Source organism: Apiospora hydei (genome assembly GCF_038363865.1).
Source record: "Apiospora hydei strain CBS 114990 chromosome Unknown utg000002l_segment0_segment0, whole genome shotgun sequence".
Taxonomy (NCBI): Eukaryota; Fungi; Ascomycota; class Sordariomycetes; order Amphisphaeriales; family Apiosporaceae; genus Apiospora; species Apiospora hydei.
In genome coordinates, this window is record NW_027117361.1 from 2,866,437 (window position 1) to 2,890,594 (window position 24,158).

At 53.2% G+C, this 24,158-nt stretch overlaps 10 protein-coding genes across 10 annotated transcripts; 7 read left to right on the forward strand and 3 right to left on the reverse strand.

The window, feature by feature from the left end:
- Nucleotides 1-1,044: 1,044 nt before the first annotated feature.
- Nucleotides 1,045-2,634, forward strand: PG997_000909 (FAD-linked oxidoreductase; the record flags this gene model as incomplete). Its single annotated transcript, XM_066805224.1, has 4 exons — nt 1,045-1,173; nt 1,278-1,457; nt 1,568-1,942; nt 2,002-2,634. The coding sequence occupies 4 exons, from the start codon at nt 1,045-1,047 to the stop codon at nt 2,632-2,634; spliced, it is 1,317 nt and encodes a 438-aa protein (XP_066674997.1).
- Nucleotides 2,635-3,486: 852 nt separating this feature from the next.
- Nucleotides 3,487-4,320, forward strand: PG997_000910 (Initiation-specific alpha-1-6-mannosyltransferase 2; the record flags this gene model as incomplete). The annotated part of the gene is made up of 1 exon (XM_066805225.1): nt 3,487-4,320. One exon carries the CDS (start codon nt 3,487-3,489, stop codon nt 4,318-4,320), a length of 834 nt encoding a protein of 277 aa, XP_066674998.1.
- Nucleotides 4,321-4,946: 626 nt separating this feature from the next.
- PG997_000911 (uncharacterized protein) lies at nt 4,947-5,609 on the forward strand (the record flags this gene model as incomplete). Its single annotated transcript, XM_066805226.1, has 2 exons — nt 4,947-5,273; nt 5,355-5,609. The coding sequence occupies 2 exons, from the start codon at nt 4,947-4,949 to the stop codon at nt 5,607-5,609; spliced, it is 582 nt and encodes a 193-aa protein (XP_066674999.1).
- A 3,181-nt stretch (nt 5,610-8,790) lies between these two features.
- PG997_000912 (ankyrin) lies at nt 8,791-10,881 on the forward strand (the record flags this gene model as incomplete). The annotated part of the gene is made up of 1 exon (XM_066805227.1): nt 8,791-10,881. The coding sequence occupies one exon, from the start codon at nt 8,791-8,793 to the stop codon at nt 10,879-10,881; it is 2,091 nt and encodes a 696-aa protein (XP_066675000.1).
- A 1,194-nt stretch (nt 10,882-12,075) lies between these two features.
- On the forward strand, nt 12,076-13,620 carry PG997_000913 (amino acid transporter; the record flags this gene model as incomplete). The annotated part of the gene is made up of 4 exons (XM_066805228.1): nt 12,076-12,095; nt 12,171-12,253; nt 12,345-13,117; nt 13,180-13,620. 4 exons carry the CDS (start codon nt 12,076-12,078, stop codon nt 13,618-13,620), a joined length of 1,317 nt encoding a protein of 438 aa, XP_066675001.1.
- Nucleotides 13,621-14,759: 1,139 nt separating this feature from the next.
- On the reverse strand, nt 14,760-15,182 carry PG997_000914 (uncharacterized protein; the record flags this gene model as incomplete). The annotated part of the gene is made up of 1 exon (XM_066805229.1): nt 14,760-15,182. The coding sequence occupies one exon, from the start codon at nt 15,180-15,182 to the stop codon at nt 14,760-14,762; it is 423 nt and encodes a 140-aa protein (XP_066675002.1).
- Nucleotides 15,183-16,021: 839 nt separating this feature from the next.
- On the forward strand, nt 16,022-18,156 carry PG997_000915 (uncharacterized protein; the record flags this gene model as incomplete). The annotated part of the gene is made up of 6 exons (XM_066805230.1): nt 16,022-16,143; nt 16,216-16,575; nt 16,648-16,949; nt 17,028-17,178; nt 17,257-17,455; nt 17,530-18,156. 6 exons carry the CDS (start codon nt 16,022-16,024, stop codon nt 18,154-18,156), a joined length of 1,761 nt encoding a protein of 586 aa, XP_066675003.1.
- Nucleotides 18,157-18,794: 638 nt separating this feature from the next.
- PG997_000916 (uncharacterized protein) lies at nt 18,795-19,390 on the reverse strand (the record flags this gene model as incomplete). Its single annotated transcript, XM_066805231.1, has 2 exons — nt 18,795-19,007; nt 19,280-19,390. 2 exons carry the CDS (start codon nt 19,388-19,390, stop codon nt 18,795-18,797), a joined length of 324 nt encoding a protein of 107 aa, XP_066675004.1.
- Nucleotides 19,391-21,390: 2,000 nt separating this feature from the next.
- On the reverse strand, nt 21,391-22,104 carry PG997_000917 (uncharacterized protein; the record flags this gene model as incomplete). The annotated part of the gene is made up of 1 exon (XM_066805232.1): nt 21,391-22,104. One exon carries the CDS (start codon nt 22,102-22,104, stop codon nt 21,391-21,393), a length of 714 nt encoding a protein of 237 aa, XP_066675005.1.
- A 998-nt stretch (nt 22,105-23,102) lies between these two features.
- Nucleotides 23,103-24,088, forward strand: PG997_000918 (uncharacterized protein; the record flags this gene model as incomplete). Its single annotated transcript, XM_066805233.1, has 5 exons — nt 23,103-23,117; nt 23,171-23,252; nt 23,514-23,647; nt 23,692-23,956; nt 24,036-24,088. 5 exons carry the CDS (start codon nt 23,103-23,105, stop codon nt 24,086-24,088), a joined length of 549 nt encoding a protein of 182 aa, XP_066675006.1.
- Nucleotides 24,089-24,158: the final 70 nt, after the last annotated feature.

The following is a 24,158-nucleotide window of genomic DNA, read 5'->3' on the forward strand; positions in this document are numbered from 1 at the left end:
TACCCCTTTTACGCTGTGATACACGGGGTGTGTGCTACCCTACCCTGGCGCATAGAGCAGTAGTTGCATAACTTGGCTGTGGCAGATCCAGCTTCAGCTTTATATAACTTTGGCCTGTATCATATTCAATCAGTCTGGCCCGGAAACATGTTCTGTAGCGTCTACCTAGCAGTTTATACTACGAATATAATGATAGCGTCATCTAGGCTAGGTATTTTGTGACCCCTTCGTACCTGGTTTACTGGACGGCCAGATATATCCAGAATTGGTATGAGTCTAGATCTCTACTGCTACTATCATTTTACACCAATCTATTAGACCCCTTGCAGCAAAACCATGGTGACGGCTCGGCGGGTAGGACAGCATCCAATATTTCCTGCATGACCGCACTCCATCCCTAGTATGGCGAAGCAAAGGACCAGCTCCATGTTGCTGGTACTGCGGATTATAGCCCTTGCAGCCACTTTCCTGCTGTGTCGAATACTTGCTAAGGTGATATCTCTCCTCTCTCTGCAGGCAAATCCAGACCTTTCATTCGTGGCTTACTTGTATATGTTCTTTGAAGGTCTGAAGGGGGCCTCCTTGGGAGCTAAGGGCTAAAAGCGTGTCTGTCCAATTGGAATGCTCCCGTGTTCGGGCTTTCTGAGACTACGCCTGAAGTATGGGAACATTCAATTCCAGAATAATCATATAGAGGCAACGTAGGTTCTCAATTGATGTAGGAGATCAACATTTTAGTTAGCTGTGACCTCCTCAGCCGGGCAGGACGTGTCCTTTTTCGAGAACGGGAGCTGGTGCGGCACAGGAGAGGGGTTTCGGCAGCCCCGGGATGCCGCCGAAGGTTATGTACGCGGTTGGTTAACACCACCAATCGAAGCCACCCAGCTAAACAATGACATACCAAACGACTACGTGTATCCAGTTTATTTATCTAGGCAACCGTATAATTCCGTCTTACATCATTTTGATTATAATCTCTGCACCTACACCGATAAACAATGTCTCATAGTGTTCTTGAATTTGATATCACTGTTCGTTTACACCATGTTTATTTCTTCCGAACTTGGTCCAACTCTCTCCGATGAGGGAAATATTGTGCTTGCTGGTAGCACAGAATTTACCGGCCTGACGAGTCGATGGAGAGAATGGCACGCGCCCGAGATTGTGGCTGTTGTGTGAAAGCTGGCACTGAGGGCGATGTCCAAGAAGCAGTGAGCCTATCCTAATCCTTCGCCGACGAGCAACTGTCAAGTTCGCTTAACTCAATTGCCACCTAGGTCCGGTATGCTAACAAGCATGGCATGCCATTTGTGGCACGGTCTGGAGGCCACGGCGCAACGGAGGCGCTGGCGGCGGCCAAGAATGCCATCCAAATAGACTTCCGGGCCATCAACCACGTTAATGTGTCCACCGACGGGAAAACGGCAAGGGTCGGAGGAGGTGCCAATGTGAAGCAGGTTGTTGACGGCTTGATTGCCGCTGGAAAACAGACGGGCAAATAACCCACTCCCTTCAGTCCATGCCAATCTGATTCTGACTGTTGTTCAAAGTGACGGGCATCTGCGAGTGCGTCGGTGTCTCCGCGCCCATCCTCGGAGGCGGCCATGGCTGGCTCCAAGGCCAGTATGGGCTAGCTGCTGACCAGATCATCTCTGCCCGCTTGGTGCTCCCCAACGGCGACGCCGTGACCGTATCTGAAGATTCGAACCCGGATCTCTTCTGGGCTATCCGGGGTGCTGGGCATAACTTCGGTCTTGTCACGGAATGGGAGTATCGCATATATGACATCAAGAACCCGAAGTGGTCTTACGAGATCTTCATCTTCTTCGGGGACAAGCTAGAGGCTCTTTACGGGCTTACCAACGAGATGATGAAAAGCCAGCCTCCCGAGGTAATCCACTGGGGCTATATCATCAACGTGGCCGAAGTTGACCCAGAGCACGTACGTGAATTTATTCGTGATGTCTTTTGAATTTGGGAGCAGCGCTTATTGTTTCATAGCCGATTATCTGGTACGCCATTATCTATGATGGGCCAGTGGACAAGGCGCGCGAATACGCAAAGCCAATTCATGATATCGGGCCTCGTATGGTCAACGCCGGGGAGGCGACTGTCCCCGAGCTGGCCGCGCTGACATATATGAGTGAGGACGCAGCCGCTTGCGCGTACGGTCTCATGTCGCTCCGTTACCCCATCGGCCTGAAGACGTACAATACGGCCGCGCTGAGGAAGGTGTACGACGACATCGACGAGACGTTCCGAAAGGTGCCAGAACTGGCAGGGTCGTTCTTCCTGCTCGAGGGCTATTCGACACAGGGCGTCCAGGCCGTGGACGAGGCCAGCACGGCGTTCCCGCACCGCGGCGACGAGATCCTCGTCACGTCGTACATACAATACAAGCCGAATCCGGCGATCGACCCGGTGGCGCAGCAATACGGCAGCAGGCTGCGCAAGCACCTACTGGAAGGCAGCGAGGATCCCCAGCACCTGCGGGCGTATGTGAACTACGCCCACGGCACCGAGAGCCTGCAAGAGATGTACGGCTGGGAGGAGTGGAGGCTGGAGAAGCTGAAGAGCGTGAAGGCTCAATGGGACCCGGAGAACAGGATGCGTTACTATGCTCCCATCATGTGATCAGGTGCGCATATCCACTTACAGACACTTCATGATACTGTATATTCTTACGTGGGTTATCTGTCGAGCTGGACTGTGAGCAATTTGATGATGGCTTGTTGTAAATGTCACCAAGGGAACCTGACAAGTTGAGACCATCATCGGAACCTCCATTCAAGATGTATTAATCGACATGGTCGTGAAGACTGGGCAGAGTCTTGTAAAGTATGGAGCAAAGGAGAAAGGGGGACAGAAATCAGGGTTCGGCACGCAATCAAAAGCACATGGCCCAGAGGAACGTGGTAAGCCATTGAATATATCAATTCAGTACAGATACCAGACACATTTGATCCGCCGAATCTACTTCTCTTGGGATTATGGCACGAGGTTTGACGCGATTGCCAGTATTCTCCCGGCCTTTCAGCATGTGCACGTGACAGGTGCGTCTTATTTACTATGCCTTCCTTCCACATCGAACCCAAATCTAATATCCAAAGGTTTATACCAGATAATCTGTTCCAATCTATCTGCTTGAGGTTCGCCCCTTGGGCTGCAAAATTGAAGCGTTTTCTTCACATCTCTATCCTATTCATAAGCTGCATATCGAGTTCCCAAGGAGGCCTGATGTTCTAATCGCATACCCTAGAGTCCGGCTGGTACCAAGGACGGGAAGGAATTATGACGAAGCTTCCACGGAGGCACCGCTTCCAACTATGGAAGGCCCTATCAGCAACGGTATCACGCCTTCGCAGACAGGCATTTGTACTCACCCGTACCTTTCTGTTTGCATGCTTATTATATCTGACCTACCTGATCGCCTTGCCCTACCTCGGCCTTGTGTTGGCGATGGTACAGCCCGCAAGACTTCATTGGATGTCTCCTTCCGCCGCGACTGCACCATCTCTTATTCCACGACAGATATGGCAGGTACTGTTACCAGTACCTGATAGCGTCCACGCAAAGGGCATCTGGGAGGCACACGATCACTCGTGGCTGCACATGAACCCCGACTACACCTATACCAGAATCAGCACAGAAGGTGCCTTGGCCTTCATTGACGAGCATTTCCCTGGCCGGTCAGACATACTTGAGACCTTCAGGGATATACAGAATCCGGGAATGAAATCCGACCTCCTACGTTACTTGGTTCTCCTTGCCGACGGCGGAATTTACACCGACATGGATACGACTGCTGTAAGACCGATCAACGAATGGGTGCCGAAGCAATATAGAGACAGCGCAAGGATACTGGTTGGGATCGAGAGGGACATACGAGATGAGGAAGATCAGAAATGGTTCGTCTACCCGATACAGTTTGCGCAATGGACGATTGGGGCCACGCCTCATCACCCGATCATGGAAGACTTGGTGGATTCCGTGCTCCGCAGTATCCAACTTGACACGGAGAAGTACAAGACTACCGTCGACAAGTTGGACTTGAGCAACCAAGAACTCGTCGATACCACTGGCCCGACAGTGTGGACGAGTGCCGTTTGGCGCCACATGCAGGAACAGGAGCCGGGACTGACCGACATGCGCAATCTCTCCTTCTTGCAGGAGCCGACATTGTACGGTGACGTGCTGCTGTTTCCCATCAACAGTTTCGGGTCAGGTCAAGCACATTCTGGCAGCTTGACGTCTTGGCAACCCACTGAGGATGTGCTCGTTAAATATCACCGGCATGGGTCTTGGAGGACACATGAATAGTCGGGTCTTGGCGTGCCTCTGGAAGCGCGTGGAGGAAGTCACGAGACGTACGGCAATATTACCGACACAATGGCTCTGACGAAGAGCTTGGCAAGTGATGGAAATACTGAAATAATTAATATTTGGTATGAGTGTACAGTTATATATAGCATCGGTAGTCTAATATACCTAGTCGACTAGCAGATCAGGATTGATTGATTGATGGGACTGGTGCAGAAGGAACTGCCCTCAAGTGCTTGACAAGACCCCTATGTACAACGTCGATTGTCTGGGGTACCTTGAACAGGAGCTTGGGCCCAACCGTAGCGGGGAAGCAGCGAGTGCCTGGCAGCTTCGGGGCGCTAAGTCAACAAAGCCGAATGGAGCTTTCGCGGGGAGCTTCGGCTTGACGCAATTGCTTGATGCAATTGTGAAAAGCAAACACCCATTGATCCTCTTTGGGGTTCACAGCATCTGCATCACTCAGGAGAGGAGTATGCATTGACACAATCTTTCATTTTCTAAGACTCACGAGACGCCCAAGCAAAACTATTACTGCCATACAAACCCCCTTCCTTTCTTGGGTTTCTTGGAACCCATACGTCGATTGATCAATTCATTGAACAAAACACCACAACTTTGTCGCAATGTCCCGATCAAGCTTCAGTAGACTCGGCCGCCTCGCCGGCCGCGCACTCCAAGGCCGCGTGGCTGGTGCCAGCACCAGCACACGGTTCTTGCTGCCTCAGAAGGCTCGTACGACTTTCACACCCGCGACGCCTGTCTCGCGAGCCCTGTTTTCCACGACGTCACGATCCGCGAAGCCTCTTACGCCAGACCAGCTGAAGAACGCCAAGCCCTACGAAATCACCGATCAGCGGTACCACGAACTGTCCGACGCGTATCTCGACCACCTCCTCGCGCATCTGGAAGAGAGACAGGATGATTCCGACGACATTGATGTCGAGTACAGCGTGAGTTTTCACCATGCGCCGCCCCCTCTTGTGCTCCGTTGAACTATGTAACCAACGGCTAACGTCCTGCTTGCCATGTAGTCCGGCGTCATGAATGTTAGAACCAAGCATGGTGTCTACGTCATCAACAAGCAGCCTCCGAACAAGCAGATCTGGCTGTCCTCGCCCCAGACGGGCCCGAAGCGCTACGACTGGGTGGTCATTAGTGAAGATCAGAGCGCCAAGCAAGACACGGCCGTCGGTGCCTGGGTATATCTCCGCGACGGCTCATCACTTACCGAACTGCTGCGGGACGAGATCGATGTTGATCTCGATCCCTATGGGTTGATGGACTAGAGCTCCCATGGAGATTGGAATTTGAAGAAAAGTCTAAGGACGGTGCGCATCGAAGAAAAGCAACGCCGGGAAAGAGTGAAACAAGAAAGATTGGAACGCGAGAAAGCCGAACGATGACCGGGATTCCCGGAGGTTCTCTTCTTATTATTGGTTGACCTGTACAATATGGCATGGCTTGCGTTACTAAGGAGTATGGAAGGGAAATGGTAGGGACATCACTGGACAGATGAGCTTACAAGCGTATGAATAGGTGTGTATTGAACAAATCAAGCGAAACTCATCAACAGACAAAACCCCTTGAACTCCTTAATGCTATGCGATCTGACTTCGACCCGCGAAGAGAGATATGTACCGCGCGAACTGGCAGTGAGACGACCGACAGTGCCAAGTTTCTCAGGCCAGGCCACCCAGGCTTCATGATCTAAAAGCCGTCATCCCTACCGACTAGTGCTTGTTCGCTTCGAATCCCGAGCTCCTGAGCCTCGTTTCTTCGAAGATTTCGCGGACCTGCTCGACTCGCCATTCACCCAAAACCTCTCCATGGGGTCGTTGTGCTTGACGTATTCTGATAGCTTGTCGTGACGTGGGACCCGATCTAGAGCATCATGAAAGGTCGAGCTGCTTTTGGAGCTTGAGCTGCCTATGGTTAGCGGGTACTCTGTGATGCGGACCGATATACCCAGGACAGGGTTTGCAGTCTTACCTCACATGGGTGTTGCTGGAGCTTGATCGCGTCATGGTGTCTGCAGTACTGTGGCTGTGTGCTTATACCAGGCCCAAGAGATGGCAGTCAGCGGCACTGGGTGCTTGGCTATTATCTGGATATCGATATCAGGAAGTATATATGCCGATATTGGACTGGTTATCGCGAGAAGATACAAGGTAAGACTGTCAAAGTTGCTTGTCTATTGAGGTGAGTTTCTACGAATATCTTCATTCTGAACAGTACTGAATGGGCTTCTTATATATAAAAGACTACCCAGGAGTGTCATTCCCTCCCAGGACGAAAACACGAGAAGTACTTGGTGAAATGGAAAAAGTTGAGTGTCATCTGCTGTGACTTGAAACCCGATGGCTTGACTGAGATTAGGGAGAGAAACCGAAATGCTCCGTTCCGTCGGTTTTGCTCTACTAGCACGGCACCGATTCTTTACACGGAAGTGTAAGAAAGTCATACGCGGCCATTACACCCTATCTTTTCCTTTCTCAAGAAGCATCATAATGTTCCTTCTAGTTTTGATCAAGGCTTGTTGAGAACAGTTTGAGACTGGTGCCACGTCAGTTGCTAAATCCTTGCTCGACACCCTAAATGGAATTTAGGTCCTTAGAGATATACACATGAGATGATTCTCCCGTCACGGGGGCATGAGGGCTGGGATGACAATTGACATCTAATTTCCCAGCGGAGCCAACCGGATGCTCTGTACCTGCATATGGTTCCTGGCCTAGGGTGATGAAATCCGGACGCTCCCATACCACTACCTCCGCAAGTGGCAAACTTGATATGGAAAAACCATTGAAGATTGAACATGACGCTGCCGACTCCCAAAATCGGTTGATCAAGATTGAGATGACGAGTCTTGGCCAACCTGTGCACCTTTTTCTTTTCTTTTCTTCTTTTCGGTCTTCCACCCTATATCTACACAATTGTGCAATTACCTGATTTGAGCAGACAATTCGTGACGGAGAGGAAGCAAACGACCAATTTGAGAGTCGGGGGACGATTCCCGGGCCCCAAAGTCATACTAATGCAGCCCGGAGTGGCGATGCTCTGAATGGCCCGCTTTGCATTTGCACCGCCGCCTACTTGCGGCCCGGACGGCGTTGAGAATTCGAGCACACTGACAGGTATAATACAAGATCACTAAGGGAAAAGGAAACAAATATCAATGATGCTAATACGAGAGTTGATATGGTCAAGGGGGTAGGGAGGGACTGTGTAGCTATGTTGCGTCATATCAATTTGACTGTACTAACTCTCTGGACCCCGGGTTACCATGCACCAGCACAATCAGTCGAGTCGTGATGTGACGAACCTTAGCAGCCACTGTTGGAAACATTTGATCGAACTGGTTGATGAGTTGGCAATGCTTGGCGTGAACCTTGACGACAATGAGCGATTTTGATCAGGTTCAAAACAATAAGATGATGTTCGGTGTGAGGTGCGGGATCGAACAGCTCATGGCTCTAGGTAGCAGTGTTGCCTGGAGGTTGCCTTATTCCACTAACACCCTATCAGGCCCCGGGTTGGGAAGCCGGATCGGCATCTCTGGAACCCTTCTTTTCGATCTGGGGATGCTCTTGGCTGCTTGGTTTTTCCACATTGCTTAGTCTGACTAGCTGATGGTTCGAGACAGACAAGGCATCTACGCACAGCCCATTGTGAGGGTTGCTGAGCCATTCACGATTGGGAGGGATCGTGGACCGTGGACTATTGTTCCCACAGCCACAAATGCTTCGCATACTCAGCCCCACCACCACCAACACCACTTACCTCAGTCCTGGTACGACAAAAAGAAACAACAAACTGCGTGCCATGACATGCTTCAATTGATCAAGTATCAAAAGAGAATTTGCTTGACATAGGGGCATGGTTAATTACGTTACAGGGTTTGGAGCCAAACACAGTACGCTCGCTATGCTCTGTTAACCACAGGTAGAACAACGACTTGGAACGGCCAACCCATTGGGGGGTGATATACAATTTGCGAGGGAACCTGGGGGATGCATGGGTCAATCTACTGCAAGCTGCACGAAGCGGGTGAGACAGCTGACTGGTTGCGGTCGCGGTTCCTGGCCTCGATCAAGGCACAGTCGAGCCGAGTACTGGTTCGCTGTACATTCGATGCGGCTCCCAGAAGCAGAAGCCCATCCAATCTGCAGTTACCCCTCCCAGCGGCCACCCATCCGGCCCATACACGGGTATGACCGACCTGCTACCTGCGACCCTCTCTCACACAAATCTACTTATCTCTTGAACGGAACATAAGCGCCAGCCTCGCCTGCGAGATGGCTCTCATACTTTTTCCCTTTCCATTTCCCACACTCGGGAAGAGTTGATTTGCGCATTTCAAGTAATCAATCGTTTGTTTTAAGACACGGAACCGTCTCAGAATCCTCCTGTTTGGGACACATCGTCTTGGTATATACTTCCTTATACAACCTGGTGTCCATGGATCCCATGTCAGCGGTATCGCCCGCAACTAGTACAGCGACGAACCGCACCAACCGAGGCGGCCGACCGAAGGAGTGGACAGACCCCCGGGCTCGCAAGCTTGCACGGCTTTACCTTTTCACAAGTCTCAAGGTCGAACAGATTCTCGACCTTCTGACAGATGAGGTCTTCGTTCCAGGGTTTGTGCCGTTCCTTCCATACCATTACTTGTGCAGTGTGACTTACGCCCTCTTTAGCAAGGAAGCAGCCAGCAAACATCTGAACAAATTGCTTGGCAAAGATCCTCGATGGATGCGTCCCAAAGACCTCGACGAGCAACGGGAGCGTATCGATGGCCTCAAGAAAAGCGACCGAGCGAGGTGGCATCGCAAGCACCGTTGCTCCTCGGAGGTACGACAGCAAGTCCGACCTGGGAGCGCGATTCCTGACGGCTGCTGCCCGCAGGTGAAGACCGAGTCGATTGATGGTGCTACGGTGTCGACGTCGTCAGCACATTCAAGCGACAAGGCCGAAGAAAAGAGCGAGCAGATCGACTCCTACAACTGGAATAGGCCGGATAGCATGCAGTCTGTCACTTTCAACACCAATGCATCGCACAACTCACTAGGCAGGGTCTGTTTCAAGAGTCCCAATCGCCAGGAGACATCTCTCACTACTTCTACCAACTTCAGCACCGGCAGCAGTCGGGACGCGTACTATCAAGTGCGCGACAAGCTCGAAGCCGATCCAAAATTCGATCGCTCAGACGTCAAGGACATATTCCGTATCATCAAACGCTTCACTCTCTCCGCCGATGCCAACACCGAGAAGTCCCCGTCAGGTTCGCCTATCAATCAACGGCAGCACGTCCCGGAAGACCGTTTGGATCGTGCATACACCCTCCCCGGCGATTTCTTGGATGTAGTGCCCCTTCTTCAAGGGGAAATTCCGGACCCTGCTTCCTGGTCAGACTCGTTTGGCAACACAACGTTCCATCAATTGGCGATGGCTGAAGGGTTGGAGCCAAAACTGATTGAGCTCGTTGGAGAAGCCTCACACGATCGGCGCTATCGAGCTGCCTTAGCCGCAAGCAACACTGCCGGTCAGACACTACTTCACGTCCTTCACGACCATTGGTTCGAAAATGAAATCCTGTTGAATATGCTTGTCAACGCCCTGAGACACGTGCAGTTTGATTTCTACGTGACTGATGTCTATGGTCGCTCCTTTTTCCACATTCTCCGGCAGCACAAGTTTGGCCATGATCGGATACGAAGCATAACTCAGCATTTCAACGTGGTTACTCTCAACCGGCGCGACGCTTTCGGAATCCGTCCAATGATCGGACGTGCTTCCACGATGTCCTCGATCCAAGATGGAAGCCCGCGATTGACCATACCGCCGACGGACGCCAGTCAGGCTAAACTTGAACACGAAGCTCAACTTCTCAGGCTAATCAACCAGATACTCTCGGGCAGTAGCCAGCCTACGGCAGAGGACTCTCAAGGTCGTAATGGACTCCACTGCTTGGCTGAAGTGAAGCTGGGGGCAGGGGCAGCCCAAGGGCGGGTCCCGCCCAACCGATCTATCAAGCGCAAGATCGACGCAAATGGCGAGCCAGAGAAGGAAGTACTACCGCTGAGCAAGCGTTGCGAATTTCTCGAATGCTTGTTAGAAGTCAGTACGGACGTGAACCATTACAACATGAACGGCGATACCGTTCTCATGGCATTCATCAACCATACTCAGGATGACAACGAGCACGAAGACCTGAAGTCAATTTTGACGCGGCTCATCCAGGCTGGCGCGAGGCTCGAAGCGCGCAATCGGAATGGCGAGACCGCTTTGCAGGTTGCGGCACGACTCGGACGCAAGTTCATCGTGAGAGTCCTGCTTGAACTGGGGGCCAATATCCACGTCCGGAACCACGAAGGCATCAGCATCCTTGAAGACCTTGATCGACACGTGCCCCTCACCGAAGATTCCCTGGACGTGTACGCGCGACTGGAGGCTGCTCGGGCCATGCTGACGGGCCGGTTTGTGAAAACCCGGCCGAGGAGCCGCTCCGAGCAGTCGCCATCTCGCGAACAGGAATGGGGAGTTCGACATGGCTTATGATCTCTCTCCCCTTGATTTTTGGCGTTACTTTGTTAGATATGGCATTGGGGAGTGCTTCGGGTGCGCCCGATCGCGGAAATGCGCTTGGCATGATTTCGCATCTTTGGAGTAGCTTTGGGGGCGTGTTCTGTTTGTATTTCTTTTTCTTCTGCTTGTAAATACCCCGATTTTCGATTTTCTTTTCATGGTTTATATTTCCGAGGATACCCTTGAGCGTAAGAGTAGATTTGGCGTTGGCGGGGTTGTATATAGAAGGCGGGGAGGACATGTTACGTGTGGATGATACTGTTCAGTGGCAGACTAGCTACCTCTATTCAGGATTCAAGATGCCAATTCTTCTTCGCCCATTCAACCCCATTGACGGTCAATTTCCTCCGACTAGACCATTGGTTATTCTGGTATGGGCAAGCTTACTGCGTGCCCTTAGGGGTGTGTTATCTGCGACATCTAGGTCGTATCACCACCTAACAGATTCCATGTAGGATACGCTAGGTTCACGGACACTGACGCAGAGATTGGTCGATATAGCTGCATGTTTCGTGTATTATAGCCGTCCAAGGTAACACAGCATGGGAGCCAGCCAGTCATTCGGGCGACCCCGCTTGGCAAGATGATACAGCTTGGGTACTTATTCATGACTGTCACCCTGTTCAACAACTAACTTTTCCTCATTTATTTCTACTACAGCCCTCTTAAAATCCCAGAGTACTTCCGGCGGGAATGCATGGCAGAGATAGGGCCTATCATACTGAAGGGGCTCGTCAAGAGTCGGGCAGGGACGAGAGAACGCAAGACGCGAAAATCGGTACTCGACATGACCAGACGGATATGCGCCGTCTTAATAAGGAGCAGCAGCTTCGGGTAAGAGAGAAGCCATTAGTCTTCATTTAGATGCCCGGTCACTAACTGACGGATATTACCCGACCTCGGGCTCGACTTGTAGCGTAACTTCCGCTTCCTCTCCATTGTCGGATACGCCGTAATCATTGGAAGCGGTTGGGAATTCTCTCTTATGCAAGCCAATTCCTTTCTTCGTATGCATTCTTGGTGAAGAGGTTTCGGTAAAGGGGTTTACTAACATATGCTGGCCCGACCGCTAGAATCGCGGGCATCTCGACACTGAATGGCGGGCCTGCTGGCGCCATCTGGATGTTCTTCGTCACATGTGTTGGTTTGATGCTGAGTACACTGTCAATGGCCGAGATGGCATCGATGTGAGTGTATCTTTTCTCAGGGGCGGGCTAAGCGAAAGAACGCATTTTATTGACAACTTCATACCCCCTTTCTAGGGCTCCGATTTCAGGAGGGCAGTATCACTGGGTATCCGAATTCGCACCGCAGCGACACCAGAAGTTCCTGAGTTACATGGTCGGTAGGTACCTATTTGGGGGAGGACTGATTGGTGTTCCGTATATGCCCATGTATCACGACTAACTCAACGGGTTTCCATTGTCGCTGTGCAGGCTGGTTCAGCGCCCTCGGTTGGCAGACCGCCTTGGTCGTCACCTCGTACACCGCCGCGCAGCAGTTCGAGGCCCTCATCGCCCTGAACGTGCCGTCGTACCAGATCGAGGGCTGGCACGGCACCCTGCTGTCCATCGCCATCACCGTGCTCGCCATCGTCTTCAACACGGTGCTGGCGCGCCAGCTGCCGCTGTTTGAAGTGCTGGTCGGCGCGCTGAACGTGCTGGGCTTCGTGGCTTTCCTGGCGGTGCTGTGGCGCATGGCGGCCGGGGCTTTGGAGGAGGAGGGGGAGGAGGAGGGTAGATATGGCGACGACCGGAGGAAGAAGGCCTGGACCGAGTTCCAGGACAACGCCGGATGGGGAAGCGTGGGCCTGGCGACGCTCGTGGGTATCTTGGGTCCATCGGTGACGCTGATCGGCGCCGACTCGGCCTGCCATCTGTCCGAGGAGGTCCGGGACGCTTCGTGGGTGCTGCCGCGGTCCATGGTGGTGACGGCGGCTATCAACTACACGGTCGGTTTCGTCATGATCGTCACTATCATGATGACAGTGGGCGACCATGCCAGCGAGCTGCTCGATTCCCGGACGGGTCAGGTGTACGTCCAGGTCCTCCTGGATGCAACAAAGAGCCGCGTGAGTACGTCGATTTTGACTGCCCTCATGGCGGTCCTGCTCTTGTTCTGTGCTGTCAATGGCGTGACGACGTCGTCGCGGCAGCTCTTTGCCTTCGCGAGGGATAAAGGGCTGCCTTACTCGAGATGGCTCGCCACTGTAAGTCTCACAGTGTGAGAGAGACACGACGGTCACTAATAGTTGGACATTTGGTACCCAAGGTTCCGCCTGGTTGGGACATACCCCTGAATGCCGTGATGACGACCCTGGTAATCACGGCCCTCCTGTCCCTAATCATCATCGGCTCCAGCATCGCCTTCAACGTGATCACCGCCATCGGGCAGGTCGGTCTCTACACCTCCTACATCCTCACGCTCGGCGCCATCATTATCAGACGATTCTCGAAGCGGCGAGGCCCACTGCCTCGCTCGCGCTTCGACCTCGGCCGGGCGGGCTTGCCGATCAACCTCGCGGCGCTCGCCTTCTTGGTCGTCATGTTCCCCTTTTTGTTCTTCCCTACTGCGCCTAACCCTTCTCCGGCGGATATGAACTGGTCTTGTCTTGTCTACAGTGTTGTCGTGGTCTTTGCTATGATGTACTACTTCTTTAGGAGTCGGTACGTCTATCAAGGGCCCGTGGAATATGTGCGCAAGGATATGTAGAAGCCCTACTGAAGGCTGAGGGTTTAAGGTAGCTATGGGAAGGTTTCATGCTTATACGATATTGCGGACTACAGTTGGCAGGCAGTGGCCGATGGACTGCCGAGCCAGGGGCAGGCGCCAAGCGATGGCCACGCCCTCGAAGGATAGGCCGCCGTTGATCCAAGTGACTAGACACTACGCTTCCCGTGCCGTTTTGCCAGGGATGTTTCGATGTGCTGGACAGGAGTAGTGGCGGTACTGATGACAGATCAGCGTGTCTATCCTCAGAGCTACCAATACATGGCCTGCCCTTGAGACCGCGTGGCTGAGATGAACATATGAGGGGCACTCAAGCAGTATAGCACCGGCGGATATGAAGACAGAACCCAGAGTACCCAACTTCTTCCTCCCTAGTTGCTCACCACTGACAGAAGCCCCGACGACTGGGAGGGAATAGTTTCGAGTCAATTATCCTCATTCGACCAGAAAAAGTAAATAAATCGTATCTCAACGAATATCATACCGCGTAGATGGAAGGGATAATCACTAGGCGGTCTGTCTTCCCGCGTCGACGACGACATCAACCCGATCTGGATCGCGCATATGCAAATGCAAGATAGGCTCGACATGCAGGCAGCGCGGCACGGGTCGGCGCGGTGAGGCGTCGGGGAAATATGCACGCATGCATCAGCCGGCATCGCTAGTATGCAAATGGATCTAAGACACGGAAAATAGGGACTTACGCCAAATATAGGCACTGATGTTGAACTCCGCGAATTAGGTGCCCGGGACTCACATCTCGACCGCAGACACACTACTGGAAGAAGAGTTTCTTCTTAAACGGGCGTGCTGACGCGGAACAAGATCTGAGTCGGCCGCAACGCCACGCGGCAGAACTCCAGGGAAAAAGGAAGCTCCGGGAAAGGGACGCCTGCACGTAATACAGGCACTTGTGTTCATGCCGAAAACGCGGTAGTCATTGGTTTTCAAACTCGGTATATTGTATTGCTCAATCTGATCCGACGATCCGACCAGTTATTCCTCCAACTGCTACCAGCTGACGTCCTACTAATCCTGACTAAATCTCCAAGCACCGCCCTGCCCTGCACTCCCCCTCTCTATCCCCCTTGGATTGGAGCCACCTGATCGCCGTACCCTGCTTAGTTGCACATGACAAAGTTACCGTTAAGGTCGTAGAGTGGTTCTTCTCCTGAGGCGCTGCAGTAGAGGTCGTCCTTGACCCTCTGATCGTAGGTGGGATGCTTCGGGCAACCGGGTGTCGGGCATGGGGGAGGTGGCTGAGCTGTACCGCAAGGAGGCGGTGGTTGAGCAGCAGCACAAGGAGGAGGTGCGAGAGCGGCAGGGCATTGGGCGACAGTTCCGGTGCCACTACCACTACCACTACCACCGCCGCCGCCGCCGCCTCCTCCCCCAAAGTTGAGAGGGATCGTGTTGAATGGACCGGAATGGAGTGGGAGAGGCTTGGTGTTAAAGCCTCCGAGGGGGATGGAGAAGTAAAGGCCAGCTAGAGATTGGCCAGACAGCAGGCCCAGCATGACCAAACCGGAGGAAGAGACTCTCATGGTGAAAGTTCGGGTTAGGTAGTAGGAGCAGAAGCGGTTGGGTAAGTAAAGGAAGGACCACTGAAGGCAAGATGATATGCTGATGAGAATACTGTGATTCACAGTCGCTTGGAAGTCTGCTTTGGTCTGACAGAGTAAAATGTTGGCAGGCCTGTTCCAGCTCGAGCACATCCCCTACGGCTACGGGGAAGGATGGGTTTATAACGCGAAGACCGACCTCAGCGCTTCAGGGTCATGAGCGGAGTCGGCCAATCCCAGACACATTCCATCGACTATTGAGCCATTGGGTGAGAAAGCAAGCATGCACCGTAAGGTTTGACTCACGGCTCGGGGGATCGAGAAGGAATAGATGTACGACACGGCCGGGGGCGCGCGTCTAAATGTTCCACAACCCGAAGGTAGTTACACCGAGTGCATTGAGGTACACCGATTACATTGATTAGAGTGTTCATCATGTCTGTAGGAAGGCATGAGAAAAGCAAGACGCGTGGAGTGGAGAAAGAGTAAAAAGGATCGCCAGAGGGCGAGGCCACAGAGTTGATAGTCGCGCATCGACACATGCTTGGCCTTGGTTTTTTCAGCTCTCTTTCCACATCTATTTTTGATCGATCTACACAAGGTTTCAATATTGAAGCTCGCTACGGGCCGTTTTGACTCGGTCTACCCGCGGATCTACTTTGGTCCCTGATGTCATAGTAACTGTAAAGTCGTAAGAGGGCAGCGAGAGGTCTATAAGAAAGGACATCGTCGTCACATCTTGGTTGGTGAGAAGAGACTCCCCAACTAAGCCCTTTATCACAATCCCTCAGTAATCAGAACTACACACCACTCTCTACAGTATGAAGGATTCTGCACCAGTCCACTTTCTGAAGTGGTTGGCGGTCGGCTGCTGTGTCATCACCGCCGTCGTCGCCCAGTCCTCCGTCACATGTCCCGCCAACAATGGTGACTTGGTTGTCAAGTTAGTCGTGTCTTCTCCTTATTCCACGGGAAACACCAACTCGGGAAGCTGCTGACGTCTTCAACGCCACAGGGGCAACAAACAGTACGAACTGCAATGCGGACAGACCGTCAAAGGGGCTCCGTTCAAGACAGTCCCATGCTCTGATGCCTTGGTCTGCGCCGAGAACTGCGCAAACGACACTGCTTGTGTCCACAGCACCTTCAACTCGGCCACGAACGAATGCTTGCTGAAGACCAATGACGTGACCGGGAGGCCGCACGCTGCTCAATGGACCTGGCGTTATGTTGGGCCGGCGCCTCCCAGTAACCCTCCAGCCCAGCAGCCACTTGGTGGCAACACTGGAACTGCTCCTGGGACTGGGTCTGGATCCGGGTCTGGGGCTATGGCTGCCAATTGCCCAGCGGACGATGGCAAGACCTACACCACTCCGTAAGTAGATATCGTATCCCCCAATACCGCCGGGGCTTTTCCCATCACGAGACATGAACTGACATTTATAAGCAATGGCATCACCTACCAGCTGAAGTGCGACCATAACATGGCCCAGGCTGGTGCTTTGAGGAGCTTGGCTGTGTCATCTCTGCAGCAATGCGCCGACACATGCTCTCAGGATCCCCAGTGTGTCGCCATGGACTTCATTGCGTCCAACAACAACTGCTATCTCAAGACGGCCACTGGACCGCTCGTCGCCCAAGTCGGCGTCCACTCTTGGATCCCCCAAACATGCCCCAGCCCGCGGCCGATGGTTGCCAACACCAATCCCGCCATCATCAACATCAACACGGACCTGATTTGCCCTCAGAGTCAGTCCCCTTTGTCCAATGCTATTCCCCACGCAATCCTACAATGGTGCTAACCCTTGGGCCCTGCCCGACGAATAGATGACGGCAAAATCTTCGAGGCGGCTGATGGAACTTGGTACTACCTCCAGTGCTGTACTGATACCTCAGGAGCCGTGGCCATTGACGCCGTGGCGGCCACGAGCCATGCCGACTGTATTGAGAAATGTGCCGCTGATAAGAAGTGCAAGAGGTGAGTGATCGGTCATGCTGGATAGCTTCCTCGCTTGTTGTCCAAATTATTTCACTGACACACATGTTCAACCTACAGTGCCACCTACGCCACCTGGGGCCAGACCAACTGCAAGCTATATGGCTACAACCAGTTCTCGACGACGCACATCGCCCAGATTCACCATGCTTTCGTCACTGACCCCCCAACGACGGCCCCTCTCGCGTCCGATGCCAAGATGTGTTCGACAGAGTGCCCCTATGCCCACGGTCAGCTGTTTGTTAGCCCAACTGGCGAGGTATGACATTACCCCTTTTACCCTTTCTTGCCATTCCCAAAAGCTCTATCTAACCATGTTTATTATCCTTAAAGAACTTCCAAATGACCTGCGACAAGCGCCACGGCACCACCGTCCTCCGCAAGGAGCGCCACAAGACCTTTTCCGCCTGCATGGCCGCCTGCGCCGCCATGCCCGCCTGCCACAGCGTCGACTACGAGGGGCGGACCCTGAACTGCTACCTGACCAACAACGTCCACCAGCCCGGCATTGCCGCGACGGCCTTCGCCAGCGCCCATTCCCTGGGCTGTGCCGGCGCCTGCTCGAGCTGCAAGGGCGGCTGCGATGATTTGACAAGCGGCGGCGCCGGCAACGCGACGGCGGCCGACTGCCCCGCCGACGACGGCAAGATCATCACGTCCAACGCCGAGGACTTCCGCATCATGTGCGGCGTGTGCGCGCTCAGCCACGGCAACACCCTCGGGAAGACCGCCGCGGGCACCGATCCCCAGACGCTGGCCGAATGCGCCGAGGCCTGCGCCAAGGAGCCGTCGTGCGCGTCCGCCAACCTTCTGATCGACACTGCGACGAACGCTCTCGTGTGCCCGATGCACAAGGCCATTCAAGCCAACGGGGTGGACCTGACGGAGCTGAAGCACGGTCCTTGCTATGTCTTGGTCAAGCAGAGCGGGGGTATGGTGTCGTATGCTATCACTCCCTAGATGGAAGAAGAGTCTGAGAGATGGTTCACTTTCTCTTGAGCTCCTCATACCTGGAGTTCGGAGAGATCGATGCAGTTTAGAAGGAATGCAGCCGGCAGGGAGAGCCGTTTGAGGTGTAGTGTAAGACACATCTTTGATATTCACCAATTACCATGTATTTTGGTCAACCATTATACGATTTCTTGACTCTCGTAATTAGAAGGAACCTGAGTCTGCTCATGTAAGAAAGTTAGTGCTCCAGGGTACTGTGACAATATATTAAATGTGATTGTTGCATAACTACAGCCAAGAGGCGGCGAAAAAAATGCTTGTATTGTACAGGACACCGATATTGCCCCTTTATCCTGTTCAGTTGGGCCAGTACTGACATACTTTAAAACATAAGGGATTACAACCACATATGCTTTGATATAGCCGTCTATGTGAGATGGGGATATACGTTGTTTATTGACTGATAGGTTGTGGTGGCTCTGTGTAGTAAAGTCATCATCAGTTGGTTGTCTCTCCCCCGAAGGCCAACGTAGAACTTTGACGTGTGTGGGAAAAGGGTAAAATAGACTGGCAGTGATACACGACGGTGCTGCCCCCTCGCCGAAATACATCATTACTTCCACCGTCTCTGACCGATTCGTTGTCTGTCAAGCCTTCGATTTCGGGAGCTTCTCGACCAATGCGACGATGACTGTCGCCATGCGCTCGCGGGACTGCAGCTCGGTCATCTGCGCGCGGAACCCCAGCGAGGGGCGCAGGTTGTGGTCGTGGAGGCTGTTGCTGCTGCTGCTGCTCTGCGGGTTCAAGTAGCGCTGGAGGCTGTAGGTGTGATCGTGGACAACTTTGACTTCGGGCCGCTCCTGGGGGTGCTTGGCTGCTCCAGCTCACTACGGCTAATGGCAGAAAAAATTGATGTATTAATTATATGGTAAGTTCTTGGGATTTTTCATGTCCTTTCTCTCCCCGAAGTTCCTCTTGCACTGGAAAGTCCAGTCGAAGTGATCGGGTTGAGTATGAATCAATTGGATAATGAGCACCAAGATTTCCATTGGGTGAGAGGATGGGATTTTGGCCGACTTCTGCATGTCCGACATGGAAATTGATAAAAGTCTTACTTGTCAAGATAACAGACAGCGGCACAAGTACAGCAGGTGTTGGTGCATGTGATAGTGGCAGCAGCAGCAGCAGTAGTGGCCTGGTCGGTAGACCCAATCTGGCCGTTTCTAGTGTCTTGGGCCGCCATCAGAGCTGCTTAGGCGGGCTGTATTAGTGGACCAACAGGGCGGGGTGGACGCTGGTTGGTGCGCTGCAAGGGTCCGTTCAGGGGCACGTTAGGCTAAGAGGTAGGTATTACTTGGTGCAGTGCGGAGATAAGTAAATGGTTGTGAGTATAGGCTCGGATCACAAAAAGAGCAGTATAGTTGATGCAGCACCTGATTAGACAGGTTACAGGATAGATGATTGACTGTAGTCTCGATGACTAGGGAAATTAAAGTCCACGTAGATCGGACCAAGAAGACGAGTTGGTATCGTCCGGGTTATTATATGCTGTCTGACCTGCCCTGCACCCCCCGTGAAGCCCTCGTGGTCAAAGTCACATACTCCTTCCTGCAAGGTCCCTCTTCCTGAACGCCTCATCTCAGCTCGCCAATCGACACAAATTCAGCGGCTGTGATGTCACCGACTTCCTAACGATTCCTTGATTTCGTTAATGTTTCTCACAGTTGCTTACTTTTGATCGCCGAAGATCTGGTCCAGAGCATCCTTCGGCATCTTGGCCGGCATTATCCTCAGAATCTGCCTATTCTGATGCCTTCTAGCACGTCTCTGAGCGTCGATCCCCCACGTTCTTGCCGACACCGGGACCTATACAATCTAGTAGTCTCGTATTCCAGCGGCGGTACCCTCATGAAAATGCTTACATTACCTGGTGGCATGTCGTCAAGATGGCCTGATTCACGACACATTCACTCGCCAGCCGACTTCATGGCGGCCATACATTTTCTCACCGAAGGTTACCTTATCACCCAATCAGTTCTTGTTGAGTAATGGATCGGCCAAATATTGACAGTATCGACAGTTTTCGGAGGATCTATTGAGAGGACGGCAAACAAGCCATGGCATGATCCAGCCCTCACCGGCCTTGGTGCCTAGGCAGACTGCTCATCGTGACCCATTCTTCCTGACCGAAGCTAATGACGTCGATTTGAGGCTCAAACGGCATAGCATTACAAAAGTACCGTTAGGGAATGACGTAGATTTGTCTTGGGTGGTGAAGCAATCGTAGTTTCCTAAGACCTAGGGTATCTGGATAGCAAGACAACTTGGAAGTCTAGAACGTCTGGCCTGGGCCGAGACCCAACAATGTGGTGGCAGTGCTGCACTGTGCCTTTGGTTTTGCGTGCCATCGCTCTGTTGGAAGGAGTGATGTCATAATTATGCCTGGATCAGAATATACTCACGCTGTCTTCGTTCAATACGCATTGTAATCGGAAATAATTTGGTATACGATTGATAGTAACTAGGAGGGTAAGAGGGGTGATTGCTTACATGGCAAAGTCAATTGCGATTGAGACCGCAATGAAATTCCATCCCGAAATCCCAGGGTCCAGTGAACCCTGAAGGCTGAACCCCCAGGGCAGAAGCAGGGTCCAACTAACCCTGTCGCAAAGACCCAGCTGGTCGGCCTAGTAGATTCGCCAATCACAGGCAGATCTACCCGGATTCGGTTCATCAAGACCCTGGATACGTCATGCGGATGAGAATGTCTTGCCTTACGAACATTGAAAAAAAAACCCAAAACAGAAGATATGTGACCCAACAGGTCAATTGGCGTTGCTTGTTGCTTGTTGCCGGTTGCCTCAAATATTTCGAGCCTTCGTTGCCCATGTTCAGCGATGCCCAGAACCAAGCCTACTAAACTTTAGGTGTCACCTTGCTGACTCGAATGACGTATCGCCAAACGTAATGCTCAGACCAGTTGATTATTCCATTACCAAATCGCCAACCTGCCATCACCCAACAAGCTGCACAGTCATAAAAGGTGAAGCACAAGTCATAGATGAAATTTAGACAAATTTTGATGACAACGCTGAACAACTCGATTTGACGATTCGCTACTTCTGTATTTGAATTGATTTGATTTGCTAGTTTCTCCCAGGAACAGCACTAGTGCCGCTGATAATATCCCACATTCCGGCTCCGAGTGGTTTCGACCCTCGAGCTACCTGATAATTAACGCCTTTAACGGCGGGGGATGCGGAGGTTCTGGCCGGGGTAGATCATATCCGGGTTGGAGATGTTGTTGTGTCGGGCCAGCTCCTCCCACGAGCAGCCGTAGCGGTCGCCGAGCATGCGGAGGGTGTCGCCCGACTGCACCGTCACCGTGGACTCGCCGTGCGACGATCCGTGGCGGCTGCCCGATCGCGAGCGCGAGCGGCTGTGGTGGTGGTGGTGTCGGTGGCGGCTGCCCGATCGGGATCGCGATCGCGAACGCGAACGCGAGCGGCTCCGACGCTCCTCGCGACGTCTCCGCTCTTCCTCCTCGCGGCGCTTCTCCTCATCCTTCCTCTCGTGGCGCTCCTCCTTCCAGTCGCCGATGGCGTCCTGGCCCTTGTGGCCGGCGAAGGCGCCGATCAGGGCGCCGGCGACGGTGGCGACCTTGCCACCGCCCATCTTGTTGGCGCCGAAGCCGCCAGCGGCAGCGCCGGCCATACCGCCCATGAGACCTCGCTCGCCTTCGCCGCCCTCACCTCCGGGACCTCCAGACCCGGGCGGGCCGCCGTAGCCGCCTTGCTGGTGTTGAGATGCGGGGTTGTTGTAGAATGATGAAGCTTCTCCGCCGCCCTGGTAACCACCTTGTTGGGGGTAACCACCCTGTTGGCCGTAGCCACCCTGTTGGCCGTAGCCCTGCTGGCCATAGCCGCCGCCTTGGTTGTTGTCACCGTAGTAGCTCATGGTGGATGGTGATGAATGAAAGGGTTGTTTGTATGAAGGTGAGGAAATGTGGAAACGCTTGCAAGTCTTGGAAGGATGGACTTTGGACGATGAAAGTACGAAGAGTGATGCCCTTTTAACATGAGGCCACGTCTAGGTGAAGTCACCAGCTGCAGGCCCTCAGCCTCCGTTGGGGGGCTGTGGCTCAGCTTCGCCATCGAATGGAATACGGTCTCGCCGGCTATAAAATGCCGGCGTCGGTGGGTCTGATGGGGGTCGGCCCCCCCAAAACCCAATCGGGCTCAGCGAACTAAGGCCTCTGTGGCCATCCGTTCTGGCACTTTCTGGCACCGCAGGCGGTCATCGCCCCAACGCCCTTAGCCCGGCCTTGGCAAAGCGTCCTGAGAGGCTCCAGCCTCAGGCCTACCCCTGGCTGCCACGCAAGCCTGTTTCCGATTTCGTCGCCCGCATGACGCCGCCGCCAGGCAAACAACAGGCAAACAGGCTGGCAGTGCTCGGATCGCTGTGACAAGCTGGCAGGTTTGCGCTGTGGATGGAAAAGTTGGAACACGGCGACAAACAGAAAGCTCGTATTGACCATGGACAGATAGACACCCAACGACGTGGTTTGGTAGCAATGGTGCAATCATCAATCATCCATCGTGGGCCAGCCACGTAGGTTGACCGCCAGGTGCACTGTTCTCGGGCCCGATCTCTGGGAGCAGCGCGGCTAGCAGATTAGCTCGTCCACTGTGCTGTGGCTGTGGCGCCATCTGCGACGACCGACCTGCCGTCATGTGATGGTGATCTCAAGAACGTCCAATGGCACCCAATATCCTTCGTCTTGTCGTCGTGACATGTCACAATTATCGAAAAGGTTGGGTTGTCAAAGTGTATGTGCGCCTGCATCTACGAGAACTGTAAATGATCGATCATCCCTGGCACTTGCCAATCAGATTCTGCCAATCAAGACTGGCTGGAAGTGGACATCTGCCTCGTCCCCTTCCCATGCCTGAACGATGGCATTCGCAATTGTAAGTCACATCCTTTTGAGCTTGAGGCTTGAGGCGACTGGAACTATCGACAGAAACTGTACAACAACCGCTCAATCTTTCTTGGCTGCATCAACGCTAGCAAAGTGCAGCCGCTCGATATGATACCTCTTCTGAGTAGGTGCTGTAACCATGAACGCTAAATAAGCGGTGTACTGTTGACAGCCGCGGAAAGGCTCAACATTGCAGGTGGTTGTCCCTCAGGAGCATATGGATCAACCCTTTCTGTTCACATAGCAACGAAGTCAATACCAGCCTCTTGATAATCATCCTCCCCGCTCTCCTCTTCCGTTAGCGTAGCACGGAGATGGCTGCATATTTGGATCCCTCCGGAATCTCGGGCGAGGCATGAGCCGAGCTCCGACGCCGTGCGTCCAGGGCGGCTCGCATCATCAATAAGACTGGCCGCTGCGGTGCTTGCGACACATCCTACGAGGTGGAGAGGCCACGCCCGTGAGAAGTCGCTGTGTTTATCGACCTTCTGCGCTGGCCAAGGTCTCCCGAGAGTTGAGGTGAGCACGAAGCCAACGGAGGTCATCTTGCTCATTCGCTGTAGCCGCTGGATATGGCCGGAAGCCCGGTCCGAGCTGCTGGCATCGCCGCCGATGTAGCATTGCACAAGTGTACTTGTCTCGGCACGCAGGCGGGGCAAGGCCCGGCTCTCGTCCGACAGTCAGAGGGCCTTGTTATTCTCGGACCCGATGGGAAGTATAGTGTCGCTCGTGTCCACGCTCATGTCAAGGCTTTCTGGTCCAACATCAATGAGGCCTTCGACAGGCTTGCTTGCTCCTTGCGTCTTGCCCACTTTAATCGAGATATTGGTATGTCGTCGGGTGGGAAACGGTTTGTCGAAGGTGACATCCCTGAGGTGGACAGGACGCTCTTAACCAGACATCTCAGATGGACGAAGAGGCATCCACGACCACACACAGAACCCGATGCCATCCCAGTGACTTTTCGATCGACGATTTATGATATAGATGATGGCGACTCCTGTTCGCTCCTGAGTCGAGCGGTACTGAA